Source organism: Mobula hypostoma, chromosome 15 (genome assembly GCF_963921235.1).
Source record: "Mobula hypostoma chromosome 15, sMobHyp1.1, whole genome shotgun sequence".
In the NCBI taxonomy this organism is placed as follows: Eukaryota; Metazoa; Chordata; class Chondrichthyes; order Myliobatiformes; family Myliobatidae; genus Mobula; species Mobula hypostoma.
In genome coordinates this window covers 59,804,201-59,818,756 of record NC_086111.1, presented here as the reverse complement: position 1 = coordinate 59,818,756, position 14,556 = coordinate 59,804,201, and the positions used below count along the sequence as shown (strand labels likewise).

General features: G+C 43.0%; 1 protein-coding gene across 1 annotated transcript in view; it reads right to left on the bottom strand.

Annotated features, from left to right (window-relative positions):
• raf1b (Raf-1 proto-oncogene, serine/threonine kinase b) overlaps positions 1 to 14,556 on the bottom strand; it is a 94,237-nt gene that overhangs the window by 7,172 nt on the left and 72,509 nt on the right. The window contains exons 12-15 of the mRNA XM_063068146.1: positions 13,812 to 13,988; positions 10,394 to 10,440; positions 6,590 to 6,708; positions 4,165 to 4,296 (exon numbers count right to left, since the gene is read on the bottom strand). Coding sequence (XP_062924216.1) covers positions 4,165 to 4,296; positions 6,590 to 6,708; positions 10,394 to 10,440; positions 13,812 to 13,988 — 475 coding nt within the window. The remainder of the gene's footprint in view (positions 1 to 4,164; positions 4,297 to 6,589; positions 6,709 to 10,393; positions 10,441 to 13,811; positions 13,989 to 14,556) is intronic.

Sequence of the window (14,556 nt, the reverse complement as noted above, 5' to 3'; positions counted from 1 at the left end):
CACCACCATGAGAGAGTCCAGTTCCATCCCCACAACATCAATGGCGTTACGAATTAGTCTGTTGATTCTGTTGGTGTCTGCTACCCTCAGTCTGCTGCCCCAGCACACAACAGCAAACATGATAGCACTGGCCACCACAGACTCGTAGAACATCCTCAGCATCCTCATCCTCCTCATCCTCATCCTCTATCTAGACCTTTCAACATTCAATAGTTTTCAGTGAGATTCCCCACTCTCCATTCTTCTAAATTCGAACAAGTACAGACCCAGAGCCAAACACTCCTCAAATGATAATCCTTTCATTCTCATGAACCTCCTCTGAACCTTCTCCAATGTCAGCACACCCTTTCTCAGATAAAGGGCCCAAAACTGCTCACAATGCTCCAAGTGAGGCCTCACCAGTGCTTTATAAAATCTCAGCATTACATCCTTGCATTTATATCCTAAATGAATTGTATCACTGCATTTGCCTTCATCACCACTGACTCAACCTGCAAGTTAATCTTTAGGGAATCGTGCACAAGAAGTCCCAAGTTCCTTTGCGTCTCAGAGTTTTCAATTTTCTGCCCTTTTAGAAAATAGTCTACACTTCTGTTCGTTCTACCAAAATGCATTACCATACATTTTCCGATACTGTGTTCCATCCGCCACTTCTTTGCCATTCTCCTAATCTGTCCAAGCCTTTCTGCAGCCTCCCTGTTTCCTCAGTACTACTTGCCCCTCTACTTATCGTTGTATCATCCATAAGTTTGTCCAAAAGCCAATCTCTTCATCCAAATTATTGACATAATGTAAAAAGGAGCAGTCCCAGCACTGACACCTGCGGAACATCAATCACTGTCAGCCAATCAGAAAAGGCTCCCTTATTCCCACTCTTTGTCTCCAACCAATCAGCCTTTCCTCTATTCATGCTAGTACCTTTCCTGTCATACCATGGGATCTTATCTTGATAAGCAAACTCATCTTGCCAAAGGCCTTCTGAAAATCCAAGTACACAACATCCACCAATTCTCCTTTGTCTGTCCTGCTTGTTATTTCCTCAAAGAGTTCCAACAGGTTTGCTCCATGATGGGAGGGCGGTACCCGTGACAGACTGAGTTTTATGGGATTTCCCGTTCAAGGGCATTGGTGGTTCCATACCAGACTGTGATGCAGCCAGTCAATATACTCTCCGCCACACACCTACAGAAAATTGTCAGAGTGTCAGATGTCATGCCAAATCTTCGCAAACTCCTAAGAAAGAAGAGGCGCTGCTATGCTTTCTTCGAAATTGCACTTGCGTGCTGGGCCTAGGACAAATCCTCTGAAATACTAACTGAGGAATTTAAAGTTGTCTACCCTCCCCACCTCTGATCCTCCGATGAGGACTGGCTCATGGACATCTTGGTTTCCTCCTCCTGGAGTTAATAATCAGCTCCTTGGTCTTGCTGACATTGAGCAAGAGGTTGTTGTTATGACACCACTCAGCTTCCAAAGCACCTTCTACCTAGTAATAGCAACCACACTCACTTCTGCCCTCTGACACTCTTGAACTTCCACCATACTGCTACGGTCTTCCACAGTGAAGAAAGATGCAAAGTACTTATTTAGTTCTTCCACCATTTCCTTGTCTTCCATTGCTTCCTCTCCAGCGTCATTTTCCAGCGTCTCTTTTAAGCCAAGTTACCATCGTTCTCTTGGGCACCAGACTGACGGTGGCTGTCTTGAAGCTTGCAGGGACAGTGGACTGTCACAAAGAAATGTTAAAGATGTCCATGAGGACCTCTTTAAGCTGGGTCGCACAATCCCTGAGCACCCGACCAGGTACGTTACCTGGCCTCGCAGCTTGGGTGGGTCCACCCTGGCTAGGAACCTCCTCTCCTCAGCTGCGACCAGACAGAGTGCCTGTTCCTCAGGGGGAGAGGGGGTTTTCCTTGATGTCACATCACTCATTGTGCCAAATCGTGCACAGAAGGCATTCAGCCCATCAGGAAAGGTGGTGTTGCTGTCATTGGCACACAGAGTGAACCTGTAACCTGTTATGCTTTGCATACCTTGCCAGATGTGCCATGCGTCTCTGGTGTCACAAAGGTGCCTGTGATTTTTCTGTGAGGACCCTCACTTTGCCTTCCTGATGGCACGTGAGAACGCGACTCTTGCTTGCCCTCGCACCGTCCCATCCTCGATCTGAAAACAGCGCACCGATCCCTAAGCAGTACTTGAACCTCTGCAGTCAGCCATGCTTTCTATTTGCCCTGGCAGTGTAGTGTTTAATCATGGTAAAATCCTCAATGCATTTTACTACGCAGCCAGTCACCAGTCCCGCATATTCATCAATGTTGGGTGATGATCGTAGGTAGCTGTCTCCCTGAATATGCTCCAGTCCGTGCTTTCGAAATGGTTCCGCAACATTGAGGTGGCACCTTCTGGCCTGGTCCTGATCTCCCTGTAAACTGGCTTGGCTTGCTTAACCAGTGGTCTGTATGCAGGGATGTGGTCTGAGTGTCTGAGGTGAGGGCAGGGGGCATCATTGCAGGCTGCACAAACGTTGGCAAAGACCAGGTCCAATATCTTCTCTCCTCTGGTTGCGAAGTTGACATGCTGGTGGAACTCTGACAGGACTGTACTTAAGTTGGCATAGTTGAAGTCAGCAGCAACAATGGAGACACTATCGGGGTGAGAGGCTTCGAGGTCACAGATTGCGCTGTAGAGCTCCTGCAGCGCTTCCCCAGCACAAGCGTGGGGGGGGAGGGGGTTGATGTTAACAGTAATAATCACAATGGCAGTGAACTCCCTGGGTAAATAGAAGGGCCTGCACTTCACCATTAAAAACTCAGCAATGAACACTGGGTCATTACTACTGAGGTGCTCACGCACAAGTTCTGTTTGACAGAGACACACAGATCGCCTCCACGGGTCTTGTGGGAGGTCACAGCATTTCTGTCTGTCCGAAAGGAGATTAGGCCTTCTAGCTAGAAGCCCGAGTCTGGAGATGCGTCCTGAAGCCATGTTTCTGTCAGGACGAATGTGCAACAGTCACTCATTTCCTACTGGTTCAAACGCAGACACAGGTAATCCAGTTTACTTCCTGGTGACCGGACGCTAGCGAGTAGAATCACCAGGAACATGGGCCTGCAGGCATCGGCTTCAAGTCTCGCTTGAATACCGGTGTGCTTAGGATAGTTCTGCGTCCTTGCACAACACTTCCGACGTCATGGCGCAGAGCAGGGCCTGCTTCATGCATTAAGCCTTAACCGCACAGCATCTTCATCATCCCGCTCACTATCAAGGCAGATTTGAAGATTGTAGCGCTCTTCATGATCAATAGTATTTTTCAATCGTAGAAAAGACAAGCAAAATAAGAAATTTCACCAGTGATTAGAGCCAGAGAGGCCATTGCGACTACGCACGTTGCCATCTTGTGACGTACAGTAACAGCACTAAAGGTTAGGAGGAGAAGGCAGGGAAATGCGGTTGAGAGGGAAAACAGATCAGCCACGATCGAATGGCAAGAGCAGACTCGATGGGCCGAACAATCTACTCCTATGTCTTATATATTGCAATTATGTCATTTCAAAACCACGGTCTGGAAATCAACAAACTTCACAACACCATGAAATTGAATGTGTGAAGCAGATGAATTTCCACGGGATAAAATGCCAGATGCATTCCTAAACCATGATTTGAGGATTATCGGCATCGTTTCTCAGCCTGTGCAGATTAAGTGGTTTCAATCAGAGCAGTATTTGTCTACAACTGGCCTCAATGCCCGTGTACAGTTCCTGGACGTTTTATCCCCTCTAAAGTCAAAGCTCCAGTTTTGTAAGAAATCAGGATCAGCTCTCCATCTGTAGCTCACACATATAAAGAAAACCACCTGAAGGCTTTTGGCACCAGTAAAACTCTGCACCCTCAGCATAAAAGGAACAAAATCTATAGCAAATGTACCACAAAATGTAGGTGGTTGTCCCACAAAGAGGAGGAAAAAGTGAATATTATTAACAAATAAATCACTCTGCATCTTCTCAGTATGCATGATCATTACCAGCAGTGCAGGACTTGTTTTCCTCTCCCAGTAACATGAGACAACAGGCAGAGAAAGACCGTCAGGAACAGAAGGAGTGTGGCATATTTATACTAATTTCTTGTTTTAAACACTGAAGGTGATTTGAAAAAATGGCTTACCTGATCTCGGTTGTTTATGTGTGAGTACGGTAGCTCTCCTGTCATTAGTTCAAACAGTACAATGCCATACGAATAGACATCCGATTGAAAACTGTACGGATTAACTTCCTCCATTCGGATGACCTCTGGTGCCTAGAAATGGGTCCACATCATAAATTATACAAGCAGAGGCTGGACCACACACTCTTACTCTTTAATTATTAAAAGAAAAATCAAGTTTTAGAAAATACAGAAATTCCAAAAACCCTTTCACATGAATTGTACAAAAATCATGAAACTTTAGATGGATTTGGAACCATAAAAAGATACGTCATATCTTTTCCAAGTGAGGAAGGGTGATAGACTACCGATGAATTGAGCTCCTTTCTCATTTGAACAGAAGGCCAAGGGCTACAGATACCAAGAACTGAACATAACTTGAAGTATTACAGAAAGGAGTACATGAATTAATCAGTCAATATGACAAAGACTTCCACAGCCCTAAATTATCTGTTCTGGTTAACTTCTCTCTACAGATTATCAGCAGGTTCGTTCTTGCCCTTCTCGTTTCTGGAGGAAAGCCCAGTCTCCTCTACCTTTCCCGAGTGCTTCATCTGTGCAACTACTGCAATTATCTTTTCTGAATGGTTCTCCATAGAGCCCCGATATCACTCATCTATGGAATGACCTACAGCGTACCTTCAGTCAGTACCCCAAATGTGAACCAACTTAAAATAAGTTTAATCAAATTTTAATAAAATAACTTTCCTGCTTTGTTAGTATAGTGTTAGAAATTTATTTTCAGTCGCTTGTGGTAAATGCCCAATAAATACTGTTATCTAAAATTCAGTTCCATATTGGGTACATAACAAAAGCAACCCCGGACAGATCTCTGTACCCATTTCTCTGAAATTCAATCTCAGTACTTGCAAGCTATGTGGCCTTAACAATTTGCAAAACTTAAAGCAATGTATGTCAAATCTTACAGCTCCAATACCCCATTTAGTTACTTACCTTCTGAGAAATAAGCGGCCTCCTTATGCCTCCTATCAAAATGAAACATTTCATACTTTTTAGAAGAGTAGAAGGCTATTTGCATGGTATTCCTAAAGATGTCTACATTATTCCATTTGAAGGGAATGTGGATACAAGGAGTATGAAAGAATCTGGATACGATCGCTCAACAGTTTAATCTGCTTTCATTGTCCCACTTTAGAATCAATTGCACTCTTTCTAATGCATTCTACATTTGTCTACACCATAAATCAGCTTTTCAGAACATTAAATAAAGCAACATCAGAATTGCTTATGGCTAGCAATAAGAAGTGTCAAATAGCAAAAAACAATTAGGCTGACCACGGTATGTTCCATTTCTGCTCAGCCACATCTCAACTACCAACAATTTTTCCAAGTTTTGACACTAATGTCAATGTGTACCTTAACAATAAAAGATATTTGAAAATAATTTTGAGGGAAAAAAAACATTTAATAAGACGGAAGCGAAACGCAATACCCTGCTCTAGCTTTTCAGTCAAATGCAGCAATGCGCAAGGAACCCCTGAATGAATTTTCACCTTGTCAAGGCTGAACACAGGCCAGAAGGCAGGGGTACTGCTTTCTTGCCTGTTTGACCATAGCCTAACTGGACCAGATGTTGAGTAATGTTTCAGACAAGTAGGTTCAAAACTGAAAGTGATTAAATTCTGTTGCTGGGAAATACGTTCCAGGATGCACTGGAACACATCGTCAGCGATGTAACCTCGGGTCATCTGGCGTTTCGGGTCTCTCAACATCAGACGCTCCTGCCCAGACAACCCAGCCTGGGTTGATCAGGCCCTGGCTTGTGTCCGAGCAGGACTGGTCCAGCATTCACACTTCTTGATCCATAGCCATCTGGAGGCTACGGATCGAGAGGTGACAAGACCGAAGGTAATATCTGGTGCAGGTTATCTGGGGAAGAAGGCAATTAATAAATTATTTTGGAGATTACACTTGGTTTTATTTCTAGTTATTCCAGTACAGAGAGTCAGATGTCAGAAGAAATTAGAGAATAATAAAGAATTCATTCAAACATTTTCAGTAATAATTTGTAAGCATACAGGATTGTAACTACAGAAGTTTAATGCCAAGTTTGAAGAACGTTTCAGTAGAAGGTTGTTTGGCAAGTACTTTGGAATTGCTCTGGGACCACAAGTAGAACATTTTAGATTGCATTAATTATGTATTATTAACAAGAGACAACTAGAATTTTATTGCTTAATAGGCAACAATTTGAAGCAAAGAAGTCTTACATGTCTAAATTAAAGGGGCTGCATTAAAGTACCTGATGGTAAGATCTGTTTGACATATCCTTTGAATCATGGCTCCTTAACAAGTGTAAAGTCATACTTAATTTAACTAACACAATTAAGCTAGCCATCAAACAACCAAGCTACTAAATCCTCACCATCCAAAGAATAGATCCTGTTGGCTGCCCTACTTGTTGAGAGCCACTCCATCGCGATTTCACAGTTGCTAAACCAAAATCTCCGATCTTCACAGTGAGGCCTTCGTGAAGAAATATATCTGAGCACTCATTAAGGATAATGTTTCTCAATAGAGGAAGATTACTGCTTAAAAAAAAACAATTAATTCAAATCTAAATACTCAGAAATAGTTAAGGTTTTCCTACTAACTACACAGCGTAAAGTATTATTTTTTCCACAAGATACATGCACTTTTTAACATGATCTGTTGGATTTTGAAAACTTTGCCTTTGTCCTTCATTAAAATTTAGGCCAAAATAAATTCATGTTTTACATGTGCACCTTAGACAGAACATATTTGATAGGTTAATTTTGAGACATTATAAGAAATCATGAATAATCACAACAATATTAAATCCACTCTGTCCATCAAGTCCACTCCTGCCAATAAAAAAGGGCTTCAGACTAACCCCAGCCACTTACTTATGTTAGTTCACATTTCCTTACAAAACAGGGAGCCATTTTGTCCATTTGAGTTCTGTGATGACTCTTAAAGCATTCCCATTGTTCCCATTCCCCTTACCATTCTCCCTCACCTGACCATGAAACTCACTCTGATTCTCCCATCGACCACCTGCACCAATAGGAATTGACAACATTACCAACCATTTCTACATGGCCCTCCCAGGTACTTGCTCAAGGTGCTTCAATTACTTTCTAACAAGGAAAAGTCCTTTTTCAAAACCCTTTAAGGCATACGGTACATTGGCCTTCATCAACTGTGGGATTGAGTTTAGGAGCCCAGAGGTAATGTTACAGTTATATAAGATCCTGGTCAGACCCCACTTGAAGTACTGTGCCCAGTCCTGGTCACCTCACTACAGGAAGGATGTGGAAACCATAGAAAGGGTGCAGAGGAGATTTACAAGGACGTTGCCTGGATTGGGGAGCATGCCTTACGAGAATAGGTTGAATGGCCTTTTCTTCTTGGAGCGACGGAGGATGAGAGGTGACCTGATAGATGTGTACAAGATGATGGGAGACATTGATCGGGTGGATAGTCAGAGGCTTTTTCCCAGGGCTGAAATGGCTAGCACAAGAGGGCACACTTTTAAGGTGCTTGAACGTAGGTACAGAGAAGATGTCAGGGCAAGTTTTTTTAAAAAAAAAACGCAGAGAGTGGTGAGTGCGTGGAATGGGCTGCCGGCAACAGTGGGGGAGGCAGAAGTGATAGGGTCTTTTAAGAGACTCCTGGGTAAGTACATGGAGCTTAGAAAAATAGAGGGGTATGGGTAACCCTAGGTAATTTCTAAGTACATACATGTTCGGCACAGCATTGTGGGCCGAAGGGCCTGTATTGTGCTGTAGGTTTTCTATGTTTCTCCTGATGAACATAATCTATGCTGCCTAGTTATTGATCTCTGATATCCACATCAACATTAGCAAGAATATACAGTCAAACCGTCCCCAAAACTTTACTTATATATTTCATCAGTCATTGTCCAATATTGTAACCAACCTCTCTATAGTCGCACAACAACTGAAATCAGTTCTTACAGGGTTTCCTCTGGTTGAGGTATCTGGAACTAGGGATCTGCAATCAAGTCTGAGATGAGCGAAAGGGATTAACGAGTCTTTGAATTCATTACCCAAAGGTGTCATGTAGGCCCAGAGTCAGAGTCAGAGAAATACAGCACAGAAACAGGCCCTTCGGCCCATCTGGTCTGTGGCAAACCATTTAAACTGCCCACTCCCATCGACCAGCACTGGGCCCATAGCTCTCCATACCCCTACTATCCATGTACCTATCCAGACTTCTCTTAAACATTGAAATCCAGCTCGCATGCACCACTTGTGTTGGCAGCTCGTTCCACACTTTCACGGCCTCCTGACTGAAGAGGTTTCCCCTCACCTTCCCCTTACACTTTTCACCTTTCATCCTTAACCTATGACCTCTGGGTTTACATTTTAGAATTCAGTGGAAAAAGCTGCTTGCATTTACCCTATCTATACTCCTCATAGTATGTATTCATGGGAGAGTTTTTTAGATTTTTAAATATGGAAGGAATCAAGGGAAATACAGGATGGCTAGTGCAGGAAAGCAGCAACGATGCAAAATATCCGTTACGACGTTATTGCCTGGTGTAGCAAACATTCGATGGTGAATGCTTACATCTGCTTTTTACTGATGCTACAATCATTCCACTTACTTGCCGTCTACCTCCCCATCACAGATGCACTTTCACCTCCCCAAGGCTGCGTTTCTGGGCTCTCTTCACAGACGTTAGCTCAGGCGCCCAGATTGATACCATTATGCAGCTTCAAGGCACCACTCCAGGAGCTGCATCTCAATAAAACAATAAATATTCTATCTGGAAGGAGAATGGAATGACTTACTCTGATATCCAAGCCAATATTTATCCTTCAAGCACCATTGTCTGGTCATTATCACAATGGTGTCTGCCAGGAGCACATTAGCTGCAGCCTTTTCTATAATATAGCCATGACCACATTCCACAAGTATTTCTATGCTTATACAGTACTCCAGATCACCCCAAAGTTAACACAAAAACAAAATGTTCATGGAAGTCCATTCTGCTTTCAGTCCAGAAGACTAATTCTAAAACCCATATCAGCTGACCTATTGCCCTGAAGGTGAGAAACTCCTTCCAGCTGTATCCCTGTCAACTTGCGGGCGTTAAGTGACCAGGAGCGGAGATACAGCAGCAATGGTTGGAGTTTCTGGGAGTAATTTCAGAATTGGCAGGATCGGTTCCTCCCAAAGAAGCAGCAGCATTCTAAAAGGGCGAAGACCCAACCGTAGCCAACAAGGGAATCAAAGATAGTGTAAAGGTCAAGGAGAAGGGCGACTTAGTGGATACTGGTGGATTGGGAATCTTTTAAAACCAGCAGAAGACGACCAAATTCAGCAATAAGGGAAAAGATTAAGGTAATATAACAGAGGATACCAAAAGGTGTTTTTTTTTCCAGATATATAAAGAGTAAAAGAGGAGGCAAGAGTGGGCCGCTGGAAAATGATGCTGGAGAGGTAATAATAGGACCAAATAGCAGATGAACTGAAGTAAGTTGAATCAGTCTTCACCAGCAGCATATCAGAAATTCAAGTGTCAGGGAGCAGAAGTGAGTGTCGTTGCTATTCCTAACGTGAAGGTGCTTGGGAAAAAGGTGGCTGAAGAGATTGTGAAGGCATCATCCAAGAATCACTAGAATCTGGAATGATTCCAGAGGATTGGAGAATGCAATTGTTTTAAAAAGGGAGGGAGGCAAAAGGCAGGAAATTGTGGGTCAGTTAGCTTGACTTCAGTCGTTGGCAAGATATTAAGAGTCTATTAATAAGGATGAGAGTACTTCATGGGGAGAAGGTAGGAGAATGGGGTTGAGAGGGAAAATAATTCAGCCACGATCGATGGGCCAAATGACCTATTTCTGCTCCATGTCTTGTGGTCTTATGGGGGGACATCTAACTGCACAGGGTTCCTACGTAACAACACAAGATCTAGGCACGCAACAAGTCCATTTCCAGTCGATATGGTTTTTAGAATCAGCGGTTAAGTGAGAAGATATATCAGTGTGAAAGCAGCAGACGGCAAGGAGCTTGGGCTGCAAACAAAATAAACTGACCCGTGTGGCTGTGGGGATACAAATTCCATTTCTTTTAAGTAAGCCTGTGATGGGAAAACTCATACTTGGCAACGGCCTTTATGAGTTCTATATCATCTTGCTGCAGCACCAAATGTTAAAGATCAAATAAAAAAAAAGGATACTGTTTGACTTCATGTCTCTGTGGATAATATTCTTTGCATGTAAATAACTGTCAAAAAAAAAGCAAACCACAATCAGGTTATTCTGTTCCACTCCCAGGCTGTTTCTTTTCTTTCTAAAAAGTAATTGATCTAATTCCAAATGTGTCTTTCATATTAATTGTTACAGAAGTGCAGATAATATGTCTGAATATGTATGCCCTGACCAAATGACTGAAATAAATTATTACATACAAAATGCTGGAGAAACTCAGCAGGTCAGGCATCATCTATTCATTTCCATAAATACTGCCTGTCCTGCTGAGGCCCTCCAGCATTTTGGGAGTGCCATTTCTCTCTGCGCTTTGGGTGGCAACCTCAGCAGTTTGTCTGTTTTTTACAAGACCGAGTTGCTAGCTCGACGCTCCAACCCAGCACGGATGGAAAGCGTGCAAGGAGCCAGCCGGATTCGAACCCAGGACCGCTCAGCTCGAAGTGCAGTGCGGATGCCACGACACCACCAGCCAGCATTTTGGGTGTGTTGCTTCGGATTACCAGCATCTGCAGACTTCCTGAGATTAAAAGTCTTTTTTGTATTTGCACAGTCTGTCTTCATTTACACGTTGGTGGTGTCAGTGTTTATAGTTTTTCATTCATACTATTGTGTTTATTTGGTCTACCGTGAATGCCTGCAAGAAAATAAATCTCAGGATAGTATATGGTGACATATAGTACGTACTTGGACAATAAATTTACTTTGTTAGTCATTCTCGACTGAGGTTCAAATTCAATCTGTGCTAAATGAGTTTCCAATGGGCACCATTCTTCCCAGACAAGTAAACTCCTTGGTACAATGCCTACCACAGACACTTTTTAATCCCCTTTTCCCTTATTGCAGGACTTATGAAATTATGCCATCTTCTTCTCTCCCTTAGCCTCATCATCTCTTAAGTTCTTTGGCCGTCTCTATGAGTTCGCCTGCATTATAAACTGCCAGGAAAAAAGAATGAGTCGTAGCTGAATCCAGCATGGTAACAGTTAAAGCAGCTGAACTGGGCACCGTTCCTTACTCCCCTGCTGCTTTCCAGACTGCAAGCTTCAGTTTCAGACAAGAATAGCTCACCAATTTCCATTTATCTATGTCGAGTGCTTCCATGTTACATAGATTTGACTCCAAAAAAATATACATCTGAGTGGATCAAGGAATTCACAGGTGCCTGCCTCATGGAATTACTGGGCTGTTGTAGTCCAGAATCTGTGTGTGAACTTGTAATGTGGAGCAAATATAATTTAACAGGAACTTTAGAAACCATGTGAAATTAACAGCAAATGTTCTGGAGACAGTTTTTACTTCTGAATATACATGTCCGGAATCTGGGAAAGTAATTCACACTTTGAAGTATTAGTCTCCAGTATATGCTGGCAAAGAAAAGGAGATCCATTTGGTCCACCATATAGATTCACGGTGGACTCACAAACATTGCCAGCTCATTCCTGTGCTCCTATTGGTCAAACCAACAGCTGTGAGCTCTCGTGAACCTCTCAATTCAAAAAAACTGGCTCTAAATATTCCAACCATTGTAATCCAGCCACTAAAGCAATTAGCAGCTTTGAATCAGAATCCAGACCTTAGATAGAAATCTCAAGCACATCAATATATTTTCATCCTGACAAAGGCTCTCGGCCCTGAATGGCAAGCAACACACATCAACGTTGCTGGCGAACGCAGCATCTCTAGGAAGAGGTACAGTCGACGTTTCGGGCCAAGACCCTTCGTCAGGACTAACTGAAGGAAGAGCTAGTAAGAGATTTGAAAGTGGGGGGGGGGGGAGATCCAAAATGATAGGAGAAGACAGGAGGGGGAGGGATGGAGCCAAGAGCTGGACAGTTGATTGTCAAAAGGGATATGAGAGGATTAGCAGGATCTCCCAGTGGCCACACATTTTAATTCCACGTCCCAGTCCCATTCCCATTCTGATATGTCTATCCACGGCCTCCTCTACTGTAAAGATGAAGCCACACTCAGGTTGGAGGAACAACACCTTATATTCCGTCTGGGTAGCTTCCAACCTGATGGCATGAACATTGACTTCTCAAACATCCGCTAATGCCCCACCTCCCCCTCGTATCCCATCTGTTATTTATTTATATACACATTCTTTTTCTCTCTCTCCTTTTTCTCCCTCTGTCCCTCTGACTATACCACTTGCCCATCCTCTGGGTTTTTCCCCCCCTCCCCCTTTTCCTTCTCCCTAGGCCTCCTGTCCCATGATCCTCTCATATCCCTTTTGCCAATCAATTGTCCAGCTCTTGGCTCCATCCCTCCCCCTCCTGTCTTCTCCTATCATTTTGGCTCTCCCCCTCCCCCTCCCCCTTTCAAATCTCTTACTAACTCTTCCTTCAGTTAGTCCTGACGAAGGGTCTCGGCCGAAACGTCAACTGTACCTCTTCCTAGAGATGCTGCCTGGCCTGCTGCGTTCACCAGCAACTTTGATGTGTGTTGCTTGATTTTCCAGCATCTGCAGAATTCCTTGTGTTTGCGGCCCTGAATGTCAACTGTTTGTTCATTTCCATAGATGCTGCCTGGCCTGCTGAGTACCTCCAGAATTTTGTACGTGTTGCCTTGGATTTCCAGCATCTGCAGGATCTCAAGTTCTTGCTGTCTGTTCTGATCAAACTCACTTATTATCGATAAATGCAAATGGAAATGTTGTCGCTTAAGGAGAGGGAGAACTCGGAGCAAATAATATTCGTCCTTTAAAGAGCTAAATGTTTTAACTACATGGCAGCAAATTAAAATTTAAAATAACAGCTACAAATGCTGGAAATCTAAAATAAACAATTACAGAATCAATTGTCTGTATCAGAACTGGCCTGTCCATCCAAGATTTAGCGGAATTTTTCTCTCATCATTGGCACAGCCTGACATACTGGGAACGTACAACAGCTCTGTATTTTGCAACTTATACATCTTTTTTTTGTATTGTTGCCCCCAGTAATCTGTGTTTATCTCATATTTTTTAACCTTCAGCTTATCTGTCCATAACTGCCCCCAACTGTTGTACATTTTATCTCACGGCAGCCTTGTCCTCACCTTATAGAGATACTTCCTTTGTCCTATCCATCCCTCCTCCACCCTTTCGGCAGCTTGTAAAACAACTAGTATTCTCTCCCAACGCAATACACACACACAATGCTGGAGGAACTCAGCAGGTCACGGCAGCATCAATGGAAGTGAATAAACAGTTGATATTTTGGGCCGAGACCCTTCTTCAGGACTCTCCCTCCCCTTTCTGACAAAGGGCCTTTAAACAAACTGTGGACTCTCTTTCTCCTTCTACAGGCCAAATGAGTGTTTTTTTTGTTTGTTTTTATCTACACGACTGTGAATTTGGTACTCTAATCTGCAGTCACAAAAGTGATTTTACAAAGCAGCACTCACTCCATCCCTTGGGCTGCCTGACGGGCAATGTCAATCAGTTGAAACATCTCCAGCTTGACCTCCTGGACGTGCAAGTGTTGGTAGAGGCTGCTGCCTTCACACCACTGGGTGACAATGGCCAGGTTAAACTTTGTCATGTAGCCCATGAACAGTAAGATGTTTACATGCCGTGTTTTCCTGTATCAAATAAAACAGGTTACATCAGAAAAAAACAAAACAGCAATTTAACAGGAAATAAACAATTTTAAACTTTTTTTTTGCCAAGTTCCCTCCACTCACTGTCCATTAAGGATTACTGTTTGCCAGGTTCAACGGATGAGGAAGCCCCTGCACTTCACTCAAATAATCATACTTGCATGCAAACTTGGTTTCCTTCAAATACACACACACATTCAGACTTCCTTTTAGGAGATCTTTTAAAACTTTTTAAAACTTGGGCCAAGAATTTGCCACTCTGACCAATGAATTCTACAGTAACTCATGATAACATCAGCTAAACTAATGCAGAGACTGAAACTTTAACAGCCTTTCTATCTACTGACTGGACTCAGAAAAGTGAGCCATCAGTACCCTTAAGAGTTTGCAAAGTACTTTTAATGTTGAAGCACATCTCAAAGCACTTCAGAAACACAATTCACCTACAATGGCACTACGCCAGATCTGAATTTATTCCACAGGTTTATTCAAAAACATTCCTTTAAAACAGAGTTTTAAACTGAAAGGGATTCTGATTTGGAGGCTTCAT